Source organism: Myotis brandtii, unplaced genomic scaffold (genome assembly GCF_000412655.1).
Source record: "Myotis brandtii unplaced genomic scaffold, ASM41265v1 scaffold45, whole genome shotgun sequence".
Classification (NCBI taxonomy): Eukaryota; Metazoa; Chordata; class Mammalia; order Chiroptera; family Vespertilionidae; genus Myotis; species Myotis brandtii.
In genome coordinates this window covers 1,109,164-1,129,134 of record NW_005367209.1, presented here as the reverse complement: position 1 = coordinate 1,129,134, position 19,971 = coordinate 1,109,164, and the positions used below count along the sequence as shown (strand labels likewise).

General features: G+C 42.9%; 1 protein-coding gene across 1 annotated transcript in view; it reads left to right on the top strand.

Annotated features, from left to right (window-relative positions):
• The window catches only part of SLX4IP (SLX4 interacting protein), a 189,585-nt gene that overhangs the window by 3,268 nt on the left and 166,346 nt on the right, over positions 1–19,971 (top strand). The window contains exon 2 of the mRNA XM_014546468.1: positions 9,828–9,883. Coding sequence (XP_014401954.1) covers positions 9,857–9,883 — 27 coding nt within the window. The 5' untranslated portion in view covers positions 9,828–9,856. The remainder of the gene's footprint in view (positions 1–9,827; positions 9,884–19,971) is intronic.

Sequence of the window (19,971 nt, the reverse complement as noted above, 5' to 3'; positions counted from 1 at the left end):
TACTCACTGATTAGCCAATGAAAAGGGTAGCGGTCGTACGCCAATTACCATGTTTCTCTTTTATTAGTGTAGATATATATATATATATATAAAATTTAAAATATATTCCAAATATATTTCCATTCTAAAAAGTTGAAGAGAATTTGTAAGTCTGGTACGTTGTGATGTAAATTCTGTTCTGACAAAAACCTATGTGCATATTTTTACTTTTAATTTATTAAATGTTGGCCTGCATGTATTCAGCAGTTCAATATTGACTTGAAAATCTTTGGGCCATGGTTTATCAACATTTTTTTTTTGGCACCTTGCTTTCTTCTTCCTTGCTTTAATGAGAAGTCTAAATCTGATTTATCTCAGGAGTTTAATGTTGCTACTCATGAAAATTACCTGGGGAGTTTTGTAGTTTTTTGTTTTTTTTTAAAGATTCCAACCCAATGTCAGCAGAGGTTGAGACTTGTGGATGGAATTAAGGAACCAGTAAGGTATTAATTAGAGCAGCGGTTCTCAACCTGTGGGTCGAGACCCCTTTGGCGGTCGAACGACCCTTTCACAGGGGTCGCCTAAGACCATCCTGCATATCAGATATTTACATTCCGATTCATAACAGTAGCAACATTACAGTTATGAAGTAGCAACAAAAATAATTTTATGGTTGGGTCACAACATGAGGAACTATATTTAAAGGGCCAGAAGGTTGAGAACCACTATATTAGAGAAACTGCAAATGACTTTTACATTTTCCACATTGTTGTATGTTAGATTTTTATCTCCCTTACATGATTTTACTTTAATTAGGAATTTGAAGGCAGTTAAGATAATCGGACTGGGAATGTGGTGAATCACCTTCTCAGTAATCAATCAACTTGCATTTATTTATTCTATGTCCTAAGCAAGTTGTCCAGCCTGTCTCTTCTTCCTCCATCTATTCATTGGGGAAAGCAGAATGAAGACCCTGTTGTTTTTTATTTAGACACATGTGAGTGTTGCAAAATGTACTGAATACTTATGTCCTGGGAATATAGGGAAGAACAGTATTTCATAAGTGCAATATTCATTGCTTCTGATTTTCACATAAAAGCATACCTGGTTTTATTGAAGTTCACTTTATTGCATTTCACAGATCTTGGGTTTTTTACAAATGGAAGATAATACCCTCCACCAGTAAAAAGATTACAACTTGCTTTATTGTAATTCGTGCTTTCTTACGGTGGTCTGGAACTTAACCCATGTTATCTCCGAGGTATACTTGTACCAGGCCAGGAAGATGTATTTTTTTAATGGTTTTCTTTTTAAACAATTTTATTGAGCTATAATTGTACAATTTTATGTGTTTTACATGTATATACCAGTGAAACCATCAGCACAATCAAAGTAATCTGTCACCCACAAAAGTTTCCTCTTGTCCATTGTAATCCCTTAGGCCCCTATCATTCATTAATTCATTCATTCCTTCATTTATTTATTTATCTGGCTGCTGTCTTTCAGGCAACCACTAATTTGCTTTCTGTCACTAGATAAGTTTGCATTTCCTAGCATTTTATCTAAATGGAATCTTTCTGTAGGAGCTGTTTTTTGGGGTGGTTGGGTGTTGGAGGAGCTTCTCTCACTCATAATTGAGAGCCATCTTTGTTTTTGTAAGTATCAATAGTTCGTTCCTTTTTAATTGCTGGGCAGTGTTTCATTGCCTGGATATACAGTAATTTGTTTATACCTTCACCAGTTAAGTGGCTACTCTTGGGTTGTTTTTATTTTCATAGTGTTAATTTCACATTGCTTTGTTCTTCTCCAGTTTATTTGAATTGGAAAAAAAAAAAAGTAATTATTTGGTGGCCAAATCTTCTACCTACAATGTAACCAGGAGGTGATAGGGATAAAATGTGTTTGTATTGGTGCCGGGAGCCGGTCCATCCTTGCTGCTTGACACAGTCGCTGCAGGGAAGAAACCTTTGCACAGCATGTTTCAAGGGACCTGGCGTATATGGCATACTGTTCTTAATATGTTTGCTCCCCTTCTTGGCGCTATGTGTTTTAACCAAGGTCACCTCTCCGAGAAAGGTTGTTTCCCCAGGTAGGAATTTTTCCCTGAAGTTAGGGAGGGAATAAAACCCCTTAACTAAGTGCCAGGCGGGTAGTTAATCACTTTAACTAAGAACAATCACTCTTAAGCTACATAATCTTTACTCCCTGGAAAAAGAAACACCCTACCTTTGGAATAGAAATTGACAGGATTAAAATCAACTGGTATAAATACAGATGTAACAAGACAACAAGAGACAGAACCTAAAGACAGAACCTAGCAAGAGAACATGGCAAAAGATCCTGGACAGAACCTGGCTGGAGAACCTAGTGAGAGAAAATGGCAAGAGAACATGGCAAGAGAACCTAGACAGAACCTGGCTACAGAACTTGGCTGTAGAACCTAGACAGAACATGGCAGGAGAACCTGGATAGAACCTGGCTGGAGAACCTTGCTACAGAACCTGGCGACAGAACCTGGCTGGAGGAGATCCTAGAGACAGAACCTGGCTGGAGGAGATCCTAGACCAGCCGTGGGCAAACTACGGCCCGAGGGCCGGATCCAGCCCGTTTGAAATGAATAAAACTAAAAAAAAAAAAGACCATACCCTTTTATGTAATGATGTTTACTTTGAATTTATATTAGTTCACACAAACACTCCATCCATGCTTTTGTTCCGGCCCTCCGGTCCAGTTTAAGAACCCATTGTGGCCCTCAAGTCAAAAAGTTTGCCCACCCCTGTCTTAGAACCTGGCTGGAGATCCTGACCAGAACCTGGCTATAGAACTTGGTTGGAGATCCTGACCAGAACCTGGCTACAGAACTTGGTTGGAGATCCTGACCAGAACTTGGCTGGAGATCCTACACCAGAACTTGGCTAGAGATCCTGGCTAGGCTGCTGATCAACTGAACGCTGTCTCCGTGTCATTCCTTCTTCGCCGACTCCATCCACACCTTTGGGGACCCCTGGACATGCTGGGGTCAGGCCCCAGCATATTGGGACTTTACCTTTGCGCAATATATGAATTGTTTTCTGAGTGAAACATGTTATGGCCTTTTTGAAAAGGCGAAATGTATGCATTGACGTTTTAGTGGGCTGTCTCTCTTGATGTGTACATGTCTAGCCATTTTAAGCTTTATTAAATCTTTAAAGTTTACTATTTATTTATTACTATTTAGGGATTGATAATAATAACTCATGCACCTTAAGTAACCTACTCATTAAGCAGCAAAATAGAGATCTATGAAGTTAAGCCTAATGTTATAAAACTCCCTTTTGTCAGTAAATGGGGAGTACCACTTATATCTAATGTTGATTGATGTTGTACTTTTTCAAAGTCTTTTTGCTTCTATTGTAGCAAAGCAGTGCCTTGTGCTTATTATGGTATTGACATTTTGTGCTTGAATAAATCACAGCTGGTAACTAAAATTGGATAGGCTTATGTTAGTTACAGGATAATATATAGAATATTGCAGTTACAGTATCTTGGGCACCTAAAAGTTCAATTGTGTTATTATTTTGGTTTAGTACACAGTTAGAAAAGATTGGGATTTTTTGTTTTGCAATTTAAAAAAAAATCTTAATTTACATGTGATAGAATTTACTCTTTTATGTATAAATTTCATGAGTTTTGACCAATGCATTGATTGTTATAAACACCATCTCAATCAGGATGCAGAACAGTGCCATTAACCCCGCCCCCCAATTTCCTTCTACTACCCTTTGTAGTGACCCTCCACCACTCCACCACAGTAATCAATGATCTGTTCTCCATCTCTAGAGTTTTTTCATTGAAAGGATTAGATTTTAAGACAGTTGCATTAATGATTATCAGAAGACAGTTGCATTAATGATTATTTTTCCTGTGGTGAAGTGACTGGAAAACAGTAGTTATCAGAGTGGGGCTTGGGTTGATTATGTTCTGTCTTCTTGTGCTCTCAGTGTTTATGACTACAACAGGCCCGGTACATGAAATCCGTGCGTGGGTAGGGTCCCTAGGCCTGGCCAGTGATCAGGGTCAACCAGGGCTTTCCTTCCCCCAGCTGCCAACTGCCGGCCAGGGCCTTCCTTTGCTCCGCGCCGCCCCCTGGTGGTCATAGGGAGCGGTTGAACTCCTGGTTGGTCGAACTCCTGAGGGGACAATTTGCATATTAGCCTTTTATTATATAGGATGGTTAACAGAGACTGAGCACTCACTGTGCCCAGGCACTGGGCCAAATATTGCATATCTGATCTCACATAATCCTCACAGGACCCTTGAGATAAAAAACTACACAGAGACTTAGAGGAGTTGAATAGCCTGTCAGAGGTCACATGAAGGGGCAGAATTTGAACACATGTCTATTTTACTAGAATTTGAGGACTTTACTGCCCCACGTGGTAGTTCCTATGTCTGTTTCTGACAAATATTAAAAAGTAGACATTGTCTATTATGAAGCATCCTATACAGTTCTGGGTGGGAATTTCTGTGGGTACATCAGGAAGCGGAAGCCCAGATCATGGGTCAACTGACTGGGTTAAGGGTATAGAGTGACTGTTCTGTGAAATTAATCATGATAGAGGATTTCAGTATTTGACCAACATTTAAAGACAAAAGAAAAAAAACACCTTTTTTTTTTTTTTTGCCATTTTGCATTATCCTGCTTCATTGTTGGAGCTTCTCGGTTTTTTGTTTCTATTTTGTTTTTCTTATTTTTATAAGCTGGCTTTGGCTTTCAAAATTACCATGTGAATAATAGGAAAAGGTGGTTCTTTTTACACTGAAGTTGCCTTTTCAAAGTTTATCTAGGCTGTCACCAGCAAGATCTTTGCTCATTTGTCATTTTTCCTTGATATTTTGTTAAAGTTTATAATTCCTTCCTTGATACTTTTTTTTTTCTTTTTGGTGATAAAATTGGATAGGGAAAAGGGAATGAAATGATTTCTCATTCTTGAGTTATAGTTATTTCTTCAGAAGTTCTCGGCCTTTGTTGTTTTCAGTTTCTGCTCCCATAGCCAATGAAAGTATTTTTAAAAATGATTGGAGGAAGTATAATAATTTTTTTGATAAAATATAAAATCCAGAGATTAGAAATCTGAAGTTATTTTCTGGACTTCTTAATCTGGAATGGTTGCTTTGGCTTTGTCACACAGGTCGGCAACACTAAAAGGAAGACAAATGTGAATTTCAGAGTGCATTGGATTTTCCCACCAAATAATCTAGAAGGTCATTGACTTTCTTTATTAGAATTTATCTCTGCTTTGTATTTAAATGACAGGACAATCATGTGACATTGTTTAATCTACTTCCACTCCCTCCCCAAATTAATTTTCTTAAGGATCTTAGGATCGTTCCCTTTCTACTAAAGACACACACGCACACATATTTTTGTGGGGTCTTACTCTGTCAAAGTCTCCTCTTTGTGAAAGAATGCCTGTTTTCAGGCCAGAGAAAGTGGGTTCAGGAATGATGAAATAGAGAATGAGACTAGTATTTTGTGAGATTTATAATATACTTTAACTTGTCAGCGTGCTTATGCAAGTTATATGCTTTTAGATATTTGGAAAATTGACCTTTTTGAAGATTGTCTTGATCTTCTGAAAAACATGCAATAAAATAAAAATTTCACTGAATTTAGACTTGACCTGGCAGCTCTGATAGCAAGGCTTTTTAACCCCAGGCACTGAGCATGCTGCTCCCTCCTGAAAGCAACTTTAAGGGCCCAGCAAAGTAACTTTTTAAGATGCATACTTGCTTGTTGTGTGTGTGCACATTTACTTTCTAGTGATCAATAAAACAAGTCTAGAAAAACCTCAAGATGTTCCCAGGTTTAAAACCTAATACAGAAGCTAATAATATCTTTTTTTATTAAAATGAATGTTAGAATATCAGTATTTTAAAGAGAAAAGAAATTATATACTGAAGAACTCACATTTATGGCCCAAATTTAAATCACACATGTGATCTGTTGCCTATTATTTTCAATACAAAGCACTTTGATCTTCTGTTGGCATGTTTATATGTTTCTCAACTTTGGCTTCATGATACATATAGCTTAAGTGTTATTATGTGTTGAAATAGGCTCAGTGCTTTGACTTCCTTTTAAGAAATCCTAATGTGGGATTTGGGGACAGAAATCCTAATGTGCTTTGACTTCCTTTTAAGAAATCCTAAGTAAAGATGCATTAGATAGATAGGTATAAATCTAAAAAGATAATAACACAGTCTGTAGCTGTTATTTAGTAGCCACAACAGACTCAAATCAGCAAACTTTTGATGCATACCTGTGCCATGCACCAGGTATCAAAGAGGATAAGAATGGACCTCAGGAAGCTTATAGTCAGGGGAGAGAGACTGAGGACCTGAGTTATGTGTAATTCGGTGAGCTAAGTGTGAAAGTAGAGGTAGTGGAAGGTGCAGGTGTGGCCTGGAAAAGGAAGCCGTTCACTCTGGACATTCTTGGATAGCTCCAAGGAAAGGTGGCATCTGAGTTGGGTTGCCGAGGATAACTTGCCTTAGGAGAGAAGACATCCTGTAGTGCAGCATGCCTGGGAGAAGGTGGGAGAGCCAGAGCAGCATATTCAAGGACACATGTCAGAATTTGGCTATGTGGAAGCATTGAAGGTGCCTGAATTGTGAGATGGAGGTGTCGGCAGGTGCTGACAGAGGGCCTTTGATGCTGGAGGAGTTTTGAGTAGGGGACTCCTGCTTAAGTACCTCTAGTGATGGATTTTGGGATGGAGAAGTGCAGGGATGGAGAGAGGAGATACCTGAAGAGGCTATGGTTGTGGAGGAACCTTTATGCTAACCAGGTCTGGGATCTCCTAGCAAATAATGATTTTACCTTCCCGTGGGACAGTTTTTGGCTGTCATTCCTTGTGCCCAGATGACAGTGTGTGCATGCAGTAAGAGAAGAGAGCGGAGTGTGTGCTGTCCCCAGGTTCCCTGGTAAATGGTCTTTCTGTATTTAAACTTCATGCTTTTCAGCTTTTATAAAAGGACTAGAGGCCCAGTGCACAAATTTGTGCATGGGTGGGGTCCCTTGGCCTCGCTGGCAATCGGGGCCGATTGTGGCTGGCCGGGAGGAGGGACCAAGGGAGGTTGGCCGGTCGGGGGGAGGGACTGTGGGAGGTTGACTGGCCATGGGAAGTTGGCTGTGGGAGCGCACTGACTACCAGGGGTCAGCTCCTGTGTTGAGCATCTGCCCCCTGGGGGTCAGTGTGCATCATAGCTACCAGCTGGTCGTCTGGTCATAACGGTTGTTTAGGCTTTTATATACTTAGGCTTTATATATATATGAAGACTAGGGGCCCAGTGCACGAATTCGTGCACCTTGAAAGGAACTGTGGGCCACGAGGCTGCAGTAGGCACAGGGGTGGGTCTCGGCACATCCTCCATGCCACCGCCTGGCCCCTCCCGCCACGGCCCCCAATCCCCTGTCTGCCGGCAGCCCCACTCTGGCTGCTGCTCCCATGCACTGACGGCGCCTGCCCCGTTTGCACCCACTGAAGGTGTGGAGCAATTGGGGCCGGCGCCATCAGTGGGTGCGAGCGGCAGCTGCTGCCCTGACCGCCCCTTAGGAGCAGGGGGAGGTGGAGAAGCCCTCAGGGGCAATCAGGGCCAGCAGCTGCCGCTTGCACCCGCTGATGGTGCCAAGCAATTGGGACTGGCAGCAGGCATCGGCATCAGGTGCGAGTGGTGGCTCTGGCACCAGCTGTGGGTGCAAGCGGGGCCGGTGCTGGCACTGGGTGCGAGCAGTGGCTCCAGCACCAGCAGTGGGTGTGAGAGGCAGCTGCTGGCCCTGATCTCCCCTCAGGAGCAGGGTGAGGTAGAGAAGCACTGAAAGGCAATTGGGCCTGGCAGCCACCACTTGCACCCGCTGATGGTGCCGTGCGATTGGGACCGGTGCTGGGCGCCGGCAGTTGGTGCGAGCTGCAGCTCTGGCACTGGCAGCGGATGTGAGCGGGGCCAGCGCCGGCAGCAGGTGTGAGCACTGGGCGGGACCGCGGCGCGCGGGAGGAAAGAATTTTCAGTAATCACCAGAGGCTCTCCTTGATGACAGTGACCAGCACCCTGCCTTGGTCTGGCCCCCCTGCTCACCTGATCCACCATCCTGCTGCGGCCGATGCCCGCCATATTCTGCGAACGCCCCCTGGTGGTCAGCGCACGTCACAGTGACTGGTTGTCCACCCCTGGTGGTCAGCGCACGTCACAGTGACTGGTTGTCTAGTCGTTCGGTTGTTCCGCCGTTTGGTCTATTTGCATATTAGCCTTTTATTATATAGGATTGCATTATAATAGTTTTGCTATGTCTGGTAAGCAAACCCCCTGCTTTGTTTTTCTTTTTGCAAGTCTTTTTTTCCTCCTCCTTAGATTCCCCATTCAAGGTTGTGGTTGGAATTACGTTAAGTTTGAAGATCAATTTGAGGACTTCTTGCACATATCATACTAAACTTATTTCTAGATATTTTGCAATTGTTTAATGATATCTTAATAAGTCAACATTTTCTACCTGTTCCAAGGAAATTGCTTTTAAGATTCACCATTAAGCATATTTGCTACATTTTTATAAATGCTTTATTCAGATGAGAAATTTATTTTTATTCTTAGACTTCTAATGTTTTCTTAAATTTTTATCTGCCTCTATAAAATTAAAATGGTCATGTGCTTTTTTTCTACTTCAGTTTTTTTTAATGTGGTGCCTAATTGACCATGGCAGTGCTGCAGGTGACAGATGGTGCTAGTTTGTCCTCAGTGAGCTGACAAGATCTTCTCTTGCCCTTGGTTCTCAGATGTGAGACCCTTGCCCTGTCCCCAGGTTCTCAATTGGGGAATAGATGGCATGATTGGAGTAGAAGTAGCTATAAAGCCTCTTTTTGTCTTAAAATTGTGATTTTTTTTGAGGTTCCAGGCATTGTAGAAACAAATGAAAAAATATGTACATACTAGTGGCCCAGTGCATGAAATTCGTGCACATTAAAAGGGAATTAATTAGAGGAAATATTTTAATATTGCTTTTTGCACTTTCTCTATAATAGAAGTGTCAGAGATGAAAGAAAATTAGTAAGATGTATATGAAAATCTTCCTCCTGACAGAGTCTGGGGCACGCTTCAGGACCCAGAGTCAACACCCTCAGGTCCCCAGGCCTGGCGCCAGGGCACGGCCTCAGGTCCCCTGGCCCCGGGGTGGGGGGCGCAGCCTGAGGTCCCCCGTCAAGCCCTGCTGGGCAGGGGGGTGTGGCCTGAGGTCCCCCGTCAATCCCCAATGGGTGGGGGGTCACAGCCTCAGGTTCCCCGTCCCAGCGCCATGCAGCCTCAGATCCCTGCTGATTGCTCGTTATGGGAACCCTGCCTCCAGTGGGTACAGCCATCTTGTGAAGGTGTGACAGAGTGAGGGTCAATTTGCATATTACCTCTTTATTTATAGGATTGAGAGGTAGAATGCTCTTGAGTCAGTTTGTCAGCCTTCCTTGCTGCAAGTGCTGTTGGTCTCCAAGACGTGACCACATAGCCACTCAGCTCACTTGCTCCCCTGGGACTGGAGAAGTTTTTCTTATGCTTCCATTTTATTAAAGTGTTTGTGAAGGATTAATATTAATTCTTCTTTAAACATTTGGTAGAATATCTGGGTCTGTGCTTTTCTTTGTGGGAAGTTTTAAAATTACTAATTTAATGTAATATTTTTGTTAAGACTCATTATAAGTGAACATTCATATTGCAAATACCAATTGATATTTGACTATTCAGCCAACTTTTCTCCCGTGTAATATTCAAATAGATAGAGATTTTTTATATACTTACTTTTAATTTTATTTTTTCTTCTGTTAAAGGTCTGTAATTACTTTGGAATCAGTAAGCCATGGCATCAAAGAAATTTGCTATTAAAGTAAGTAATGCTTAATAATCTTCTTTAAAACGATTAATCACTTTCTGGTATAGCTAAGTTCTATGTTAATTGAAAGTAGAAGCTCTGAACTTTTCTTCTACTCTTTAAATTTGGTTCTCTACTGAAAACTTTAAACAGGGGATTGAAAATTTTCATGTTTAGAATGAAAAGGGGGAGAAAATTTGTAGTTTATATGATTATAGGAGTTGCTGACTTCTGACCAAAAGGCATTACTTGGTCCTTAATTTAAAAATTATCATTCACATTGTATGTTCATGACATAATTTTTTATTCTGACAAGCAGATGAAAATGAAAAAGTAGGCATCGAATGTTGCACCTGGTGAATGCCAGGGGAGAGTTCTCTTGCCTGGCTGCCCTCTTTTGCTTTCCTCTTACAAGTGTCTCTTCTCTATCCCTTAATGTTTGGCGCTGGGAGGATTGTGTATGTGAGAAGGAGGTGGGAAGAACTGATAAATAGTGGGTATAAGGTCTCAGAGATGCTTTCATATATATTGGCTCATTTTTAAGGGCATTTTCTCTATGCTACTATTTTATTTAGTATGAATTCAAAACACCAAAATAGACAAATTAGTTAACCAGGTCAGATACTATTTAAAATTCTAATTGTATCTTTTTAGCATGTCAGTGCTTATTTAGATTTACAACATATTTATAAATTTTATTGCTTATAGTCATTTCTTACTGGGATACCAATTGTTCTGTAGTATTTCTCTCTGTGAGAGATTATTAAGTGGTGAACTTTCACTATTTGTCCAAAAATATGTTCTGATCTTACTCTAGAAAATTATATAATTTGTTATAGAATTCTAGGTTGAGCATTATTTTTACTCAACACTTTAGAGATATTTTTCTATTATCTTCTGGAATCTATTGCAACTGAAGAATGTTTTAATTATCAATTTAAAATTTACATTTAGTGTCTTAAAAAATGAGCCATTTTGTTCTTTCTCATGATTCTGTAAGTTGCCTGGTATCAGTAGGGTCGTTTCTCTTTTTGATGTTGCCTGAGGCTACAGTTATCTGGGGACTCAATTCAGATAGACCATCAAAGATGACTACTCACAGTTAATACTTGGCTGCGTGTGGAATCATACTTGGGAATGTAAATTGTTGCCCTTCTAGTTCTCATTTGTGTGGCTACTCTGCATGGGTTGGGCTTCCTCTACCTTGGTGGCCGAGATTTGAAAGATGGTGTCCCACAGTAAGAGTTGCAAGAAGAAAGAAGTGTAATTTTCCAGTCCTCTTATGGCAGCCAAAGTCTCAGATGCCATTTCTTTGGCATTCTATTGGTCAGTGCATTCTAATCCAGCCCCAGGGAAGCGGCACCTCTTGATATGAGAAGCAGTATGCACTTACAGAGAAGGAGAAGCTTGGCGGGGGAATCTGTGGAGACTAGTTACCACAGAAATCTGCTGTCAGCCTCATTGTGATTCCCTTCTTGGTTATTGGTCTTTTCTCTCTGGTTGCTCTTAAGATTTTATTGCTCTTTGTGATGTTCTGAAATTCTCCTCTTAAATCTCAAGATGAAGACTTGCATTTATTTATCTGACTTGGGATGCGATATACATCTTTATTTGAAAGATTCAAGTTTTTTTTGTTGTGGAAAATCTTGATCATTTTCTCTTTGGGTACTACGCCTCTTTATTCTCCCCCTGCATAATCTCAGTTTCAGCCAAGTAGAACTTGAAACTCTTATACGGAGTTTGTTGGATAGTCTCATATAATAAACTAGAGGCCCGGTGCACGAAATTTGTGCACGGGTATGGTCCCTAGCCTTGGCCGGCGATCGAAGCACGAGTGTCTGGTGTGGAAGGGCAGGTCCCAGCTGACCTCTGGGCCCTGGGAAGCACCTGGGCCCCTGGGCCCCCATGAGCCCCCCTCCTCCTGAATCACCGTGCCTGAGTCCCCAAGCGGAGATGCAATGAGCACAGCTGGTCGCCGTGGGCGGAAGCACAGCATGGGCCTCTGGGCTGCCCAGCGGCACTGCATAGAAGCTGGGTGGGCAGCGTGCTCTCTCCTGGCTGGCCTCACAGACTGGCTCCTGTACGAACCCACGGGGAGCCCGACCAGCTCCTGTGGTCCCAGCAGCTGTGGCCCGCTCACCCGGAAGAGCGTGTGCAGGTGCGGGGTGGGCTCCTCGCGGGCATCTGGCACCTGAGTGTGGGGGCTTCCCTGGCATGTGAGTCCTGGCGTCCCAGGGGAGGGTAGCAGGGGGAGTGAGAGCGAGCTCGGTGGACCCCCTGCATTGTCAGTGCACCTCTGTTCCATCACCCCCGCCCCCAGGTAGCTGGCGAGAGGTTGCAGCCCCCCGCCCGGGTGCCGCAGCAGGTTGGTTGCTGCCATCCACCCCCAGTTCCCCTCACCTACTCCATCATCCCACCGAGGTCCTGCTCTTGCTGGGGCCTGTCAGGGCTGGCAGTGCCTCCACTGCTGCCCGCTGCCAGCGCTGCCTTGCTGACGCCCTCCATGTTCCGCATTGCCCCCCTGGTGGTCAGTGCATGTCATAGTGAGCAGTCGAACTCCTGGTCTCCAGGTCGAACTCCTGGTCCAACGACTGCCTGAGGGACAATTTGCATATTAGGCTTTTATTATATAGGATAGTTTCTTATGTGTTAGCGGGGTGACATTAACTTGTCCAGGACTGAGCCCCTGTAGGCAGTCTGCTCAGAAAAGGGCTGGGCCTCTTGCAAAGTTCTGCCCAAACTGGCTGTGACCCAGTAGAGCAAACAATCCTGGTCAACCACAAAGCTTGGACTCCCATCCCCTAATTATGCCAGAGATGGGTCTGCTGATTTCCAGGCCATACACACTGATGTGGCAAATCCTGCTACTGTACTTTCCCATCTCACAGTCGTACCATGAAGGCTTAGAACCTAGCTCTTAGATCATGCGAAGCAGGGGAGTTACCCCAACCATGAGTATCAAGCTAACCGGATAGGGATATAAACAGGGTCCTGAAGCATTATATGAAAGACTTTACACATCACATTGTGATTGTATTCCTGCCTCTGATCACACAGGCAAAGGCCAGTGCTTTCCTAATCATGTGGCTTAAAAGACCCAAGCACTGCGATACCATTCTGAATATCTGACATCTCACCCTTCCCGATTGCTATGCACGTCCATAGTGTCATGGTTAGTAGGGGACATGCACACTTAATGATGCCGTTACCATGTGCCTTCTCTGATGAATGCTGTTCCAGTAATCTTGTATGAATGCTGCTTGGCCGTTTTCCTTTTTCTGTTTCTCTTCTTTTTCTGCCTCTATGTTGCATTCAGAGTGCTGTTTATCAGACCACCTTTCGTTTATTAAAAACTTTGCATCTGTATTTAATCTATTAATCTACTCTTTATTTTTAGTGACTGCATTTTTCATTTGAGAATATGTTTGGTTATTTTTTTAATTCAAAGTCTGCTAATTCTTTTTATATACTTGTTCTATTTTTTCAACATGTTTTCATTTCCTCCTTTTATGTCCTTTATAATTTTAAATTTATTTCAGTCTGTTTTGGATTGTTCTATTATTCCAACTATTATTTATGAAGTGTGGAATAAATTGGTCACTGAAATTATTGGATTGTTCATTGTGTAGTTTTTAATTGTACACAAACACACACACACATACACACACACACACACGGGTGGAAAGACCTATGAGCCCCACAGAGCAGTTGAGTAGTTTCAAGTTTACTTCTGCTGGAGCCCTTGGCATTTCAATGAATTTGGACTAGGTTTTATATTAATTTCACGGCTTTGGATTCCACCACCTTGTGTGTAGTATAACTTTACAACTCAAAACAGAGTCTGGCACAAGGTTGGTGTTTTAGTAATTTCTTGGTTCTTCTCCCTTCCCCTCCCTCCTCCCAAGGCCCTGGATAGATGGCAAGCTTCCATGTTGCTTCCCTTGGTCAGCAAGCGGAGATTTTTTATTTTATTTTTTTGCATTTCCATGAAAGCTGCAGTTTCTCATGACAATGAAGGAAAAAGCTCTATTGAGTAGTTCCTATTCTAAGAAATTATGGACAAACTTGTCCATATGAACCAGAGAGTATAGGAGGATATGTACAGATTGAGTACTTATTTGTGTGTCAGGCATTGTGTGAAGAACTGAAAGTTGAAGTTCTTTACAACTTTGGGCTTAACTAGAATGGGTTCATTCCCAACTCCCTTTTCTCTTCTATCCCTTTGGGGCATTAGAATACCAGCTCTAAGCTATCTTGGTTCACAAACATTCTGAAGGCCAGGCTTGAACCTTCCAAAGGAGTGATGATTTCCCCCCCAGCTTTGTTGAGATATAATTGTCATATAATATTGTTAAGTTCAAGGTGTACAGTGTGACGATTTGATAAACATATATATGGTAAGTGTTTACCACAATAAAGCTAACACATCATTCACCTTACATAATTATCATTTTGTTGCTATGCTGAGAATATTGAAGCTCTACTCTCATTGCAACTTTCAAATATACAGTACAGCATTGTTAACTGTAATCACCATGCTATACATTTAGATCCTTATAACAGGAAGTTTGTAACCTTTGAACAACATCTCCCCATTTCCCCCACTGCTCAGCCCCTGCCAACTATCACTCTACTCTGTTTCTGTGAGTTCAGTGTTTTTATTTACTTTATTTTTTAAATTTTAGTTTTTATTAATGTTGATATTCAATATTATTTTGTATTAGTTTCAGGTGTACAGTATAGTGGTTAGAAAATCATCCTATGTAATAAAGAGCTAATATGCTCATTAGACCCAACAGCAGAACAACCATCTGGATGACCTTCTGGACGACCTTCTGGACTAAGCTGGGGCTGTGAGGGCCGGTCGAGGCAGCTGGGGCTGCGAGGGCCGAGCCCCTTGCACAAATTTTGTGCCTCGGTCCTCTAGTCTATATATATAAAAGCCTTAAGTGACTGGTCGACTGGTTCGACTGGTTGCTATGATGTGCACTGACCACCAGGGGGCAGATGCTCAACGCAGAAGCTGCCCCCTGGTGGTCAGTGTGCTCCCACAGCGGGAGCGCCACTCAGCTGACCAATGGGCGCCAGACGCATGGCTCACGGCTGGCCACTGAAGCCCAGAGACCGCAGCGGAGGGGCAGTGAGCCTACAGAGTGGCGGCAGTGGCAGGCACAGCAGGGCCGGGATGAGCAGAAGTGACAGGCGGCATTGGACTGCTGGTTTTGGCTGATCCCCAAAGGCCACGCCAAGGGACCCCAATGGTGCACGAATTCATGCACCGGACCTCTAGTATACTTTATAAAGTGACTAGAGGCCTGGTGCATGAAATTCGTGCGGGGGGGATGTCCCTCAGCCCAGCCTGCACCCTCTTCAATCTGGGACCCCTCGAGGGATGTCTGACTGCCCGTTTAGGCCCGATCTCACAATCCAGGACTGCTGGCTCCCAACTGCTCGCCTGCCTGCCTGCCTGATTGCCCCTAACCACTCCCCTGCCAGCCTGATCGACACCTAACTGCCCCCCTGCTAGCCCGATTGCCCCTAACTGCCCTCCCCTGCCGGCCTGGTCGCCCCCAACTGCCCTCCCCCGCCAGCCATCTTGTGGTGGCCATCTTTGACCACATGGGGGCGGCCATCTTGTGTGTTGGAGTGATGGTCAATTTGCATATTACCTCTTTTATTAGATAGGATTCCCCCAGTATTTCAAGTATGCACCTGGCACTGTACATAGTTATTACCATATTATTGACTATATTCTTTGCGCTGCACTTTACATCCCTGTGACTGTTTTGTAACTACCAATTTATTCTTCTTAATCCCTTCACCTTTTTCACCCAGCCTCCCAACCCACTTCCCTTCTTGCAACCATTAGTCTGTTCTCTGTGTCTGTGAGTCTGCTTCTATTTTGTTTGTTTTGTTCTTTAGATTCCACAAATAAGTGAAATTATATGGTATTAGGGGCCCAGTGCACGAATTCGCGCACCTTGAAAGGAAATGTGGGCCACGAGGCTGTGGTGGGCACAGGGGCGGGTCTCGGCCCATCCTCTGTGGGGCTGGCGCCATCAGCAGGTGTGAGCGGCGGCTGCTGCCCCAATCACTGCTCAGGAGCAGATCAATTTATTCTTCTTAATCCCTTCACCTTTTTCACCCAACCTCCCAACCCACTTCCCCTCTTGCAACCATTAGTCTGTACTCTGTGTCTGTGAGTCTGCTTCTATTTTGTTTGTTTTGTTCTTTAGATTCCACAAATAAAGTGAAATTATGTGGTATTAGGGGCCCAGTGCGAATTCGTGCGCACCTTGAAAGGAAATGTGGGCCATGAGGCTGTGGTGGGCACAGGGGCAGGTCTCGGCCCATCCTCTGTGGGGCCGGCACCGTCAGCAGGTGTGAGCGGCGGCTGCTGCCCCCATCACTGCTCAGGAGCAGAGGGAGGTGGAGAAGCCCTGAGGGGTGATTGGGGCTTGCAGACGCTGCTCATACCTGCTGACAGTGCCGAGCGATCGAGTCCGGCACCGGGTGCCAGTAGCGGGTGTGAGCGGCAGCTCTGGTGCCGGCTGTGGGTGCAAGTGGGGTCGGGCCGGCAGTGGGTGTAAGCAGTGGCATCGGCGCCGGCAGAGGGTGCGAGAGGCAGAGAGGCAGCTGCCGGCCCCGATCACCCCTCAGGAGCAGTGGGAGGCGGAGAAGCCCTGAGGGGCAATCGGGGCTGGCAGTTGCCGCTTGCACCCACTGACGGCACCAAGCGATTGGGGCCATGCTGGGCATCTGCAGCAGGTGCAAGTGGCAGCTCCAGTGCCAGCAGCGAGTGCGAGTAGGGCTGGCGCCGGCAGCAGGTGCAAGTGCCGGGCGGGACCATGGCACGAGAGAACAAAGAATTTTCAGTAACCACCAGAGGCTCACCCTGATGACAGCAACCTGCGTCCCGCCTTCGTCTGGTGCCCCCGCTCACCTGCTCTACCATCCCGCCACGGCCGATGCCTGCCACATTCTGTGCTCTGCCACCTGCTGCCAATGCCCACCATGTTCTGCACGCGCGTCCCCTGGTGGTCAGCACATGTCATAGTGACCAGTGCAGTTTGGTTGTTCTGCCATTAGGTCTACTTGAATATTAGGGTTTTATATATATAGATTTGTCTTTCTCTGACTGGCTTATTTCACTTAGCATAATATCCTCTAGGTCCATCCTTACTTGTCATAAATAGTGAGATTTTATTCTTTTATATGACTGAGTAATAATTCATTGTATGTACATACTACAACTTTTTATCCACTGAGTTAGATGTTTTTAGATTCCATATATTAGTGAGATCAAACAGTATCTGTCTTTCTTATTGTCTGACTTATTTTACTTAGCATAATGCCCTCAAAATCTGTCCATGTTGTTGCAAATGGCAGGATTTTCTTTTTTATGGCTGAATAATATTCCACTGTGTGTGTGTGTGTGTGTGTGTGTGTGTGTGTGTGTGTCACATTTTCTTTATCTATTTATCTATCAATAGACGCTTAGGTTGTGTCCATATTGTGGCTATTGAGAATAATGCTGCAATGCATGTGGGAGTGGGGGTATCCTTTCAAGATAGTGATTTCATCTCCCTTGGATATATACCCAGAAGAGAAATTGCTGGATCATATGGTAGTTTCATTTTTAAGTTTTTTGAGGAACACCATACTGTTTTTCACAATGGCTGTATGATATTTACATTCCCACCAATCCTGGACTAACCAGGGTTCCTTTTTTCCCATATCCCCACCAGTATTTATCTTTTGTCTATTTGATAATAGTCATTCTGACAGGTATGAGGTGTGGTTATTTTTTTAAAATATGTTTTTACTGATTTTAGAGAGAGAAGAAGGGAGAGGGAGAGAGAGAGAGAAACATCCATCAGCTGCCTCCTGCATGCTTCCTACTGGGGATTGAAACCTGGGAATGTGCTCTGACCGGGAATCAAACTGGCAACCTCTTGGTACATGGGACTATGCTCAAGCAACTGAACCACACCGGCCAGGACGAGGTGTGGTTTTGATTTGCATTTTCAAAGGAGTAATTATTGAGTATGATGGTTAGGAATTTATTAATTAACTAGTTTTTTTTTTTTAAGAACCAACTTATGACTGATTTTTTCCTTGTATAATTGTTTTCTATTTTATTGATTTCTTCATTTCCTTTCTTTTGCTTTCTTTGAGCAAATTTGCTCTTCTTTTTCCAGTTTCTTAAAATGGAAACTTAAGTCATTGATTTTGAGCCTTTCTTATTTTCTAATATATACATTTAAAGCTATAAATTTCTGAGTGTTTCCTACTTTAATTGTATCCCTCTTGTTTTGTAGGGACTTTGCTTTTCAAATAAAAATATTTTCTAAATTTTATTGTGATTTTATTTTTGATCATTGGGTTATTTAAATCTCTATTATATAGTTTCTGAGTGTTTGGGAATTTTCTAATCATAACTTTGGTAAAATTAAGGTAAATATTCCATAAGTGCTTGAAAATGTGTTAGTTGTCAGGTGCATTGAACTGCATATGTCACTTAGGTCACATGGATGTTTGACATATGTAGTTCAACTTCCATGCTGCCTCCCACATGTATGCCGACCAGGAACCGAACCCTGACCAGGGACCAACCCAGGAATGTGCCCTGATCAGGAATGGAACCAGTGACCTTTTGATGCACAGGGAGACACCCAACTGAGCCACACCGTCCAGGGCTCTAGTCATACTTCTTAACCTAAAGTCTACTTGTTTCATATTAGGAGAGCCTGTATTTGGGATCTCCAACTAAATATTTGAGTCCCCATTGGATTCCCAGACCCCAGCAGTCAATAAGTCCCACCCATGTACACAACGTTTCCAGTCAACATATCTGATCAGCATGTCTGTTCTTAATTATAAATGGACAAAAGAGTATCACCAGAGATTTAAGGAAAAGTTGAGAAAGAGGAAAAAGTGAACAAGGAAATTCAGAGGGTCAGAGAGATTCTAGGGAGCAAAAGAAGACTTTTAAAACACTATAATTAGTATTCTCAGAGCAATAAAGGAAACAATTATAACCATGTAACAAGATCAGGATTTTGTAAACAAGGGAAATTCCTGAGAATAGGAAAGAGCTCTTGAAAATTAAAAGTGCTTAGTAGAAATAAAAATTCAGTAAATTATGGGAAGATGGTTGAGGAATATTGCTCAGGGAGTAGAACAAAAAGATTATAGATAAAAAAGTGGGGAGAAATCACAAGAAGGTGAGAGGATATGAAAAGTAGAGTTCTAGAAAGGAAAACAAAGTAATGGAAAGGGAAATCAAATAATATAATAAAATTTTACATCATTATGGACACAGCGTTTCTCTTTGAAAGTTGCTGTGAGTGTGTACCAAACAGAGTCAATGAAAAAGAGTGGTACCAAGGCACATTATCCTAACATTTCAGAACATTGGGAATACAGAGAAGATCCCAAGAAAAAACAGATCTTGTACAGAGGATCAGATTCAGAACAGCCTTCTCAACAGCAGCAGCTGGGGACAGTGGACCAATCCTCTCCATATTCTAAGGATAATGGTTTCCAACCCAGAACTCTCTTCACAGCTGAGCTTTCAATCACATGTTAAGGTAGAATAGAGATATAAAGTCTAAATACTTTCCTTCTAATTATCCTATTTTAGGAAGGACATGGCTTTCCAAAATAAGGGGGTCAACAGAGAAAAAGTGAGATATGAGATCCAGGAAATAGGGAATTTAACAGGTGAGGGCCTAAGCAAATCCCATGATGGTCAACTGTGTATCCTGCTTACAGAGCAAGCAGACTGATTGGAGCAGGAGAGTTCCGTGAAAGATGTCTCCAACAAAAAATAAAATGAATAAAATCGCTAATATATTTAAATGTATTGAGAGGAGGTTTTGTTTTGTTTGTTTGTTTGTTTTTTAATTCTATCAGAGTTTGGGAACAACTTAGTGATAGTAATACAAGAAACTAAATAAAACAAGAATGATGCAACCCTTAACTCTAACAAAAGATTGTGCAAGATAGCAAAGTTAGGGTATTATACTGCACGGATCAACTTTGAACTGAACCAAGGATACATTTCATATATTGTTAACTTCAAAATTTGGAAAGCTAGA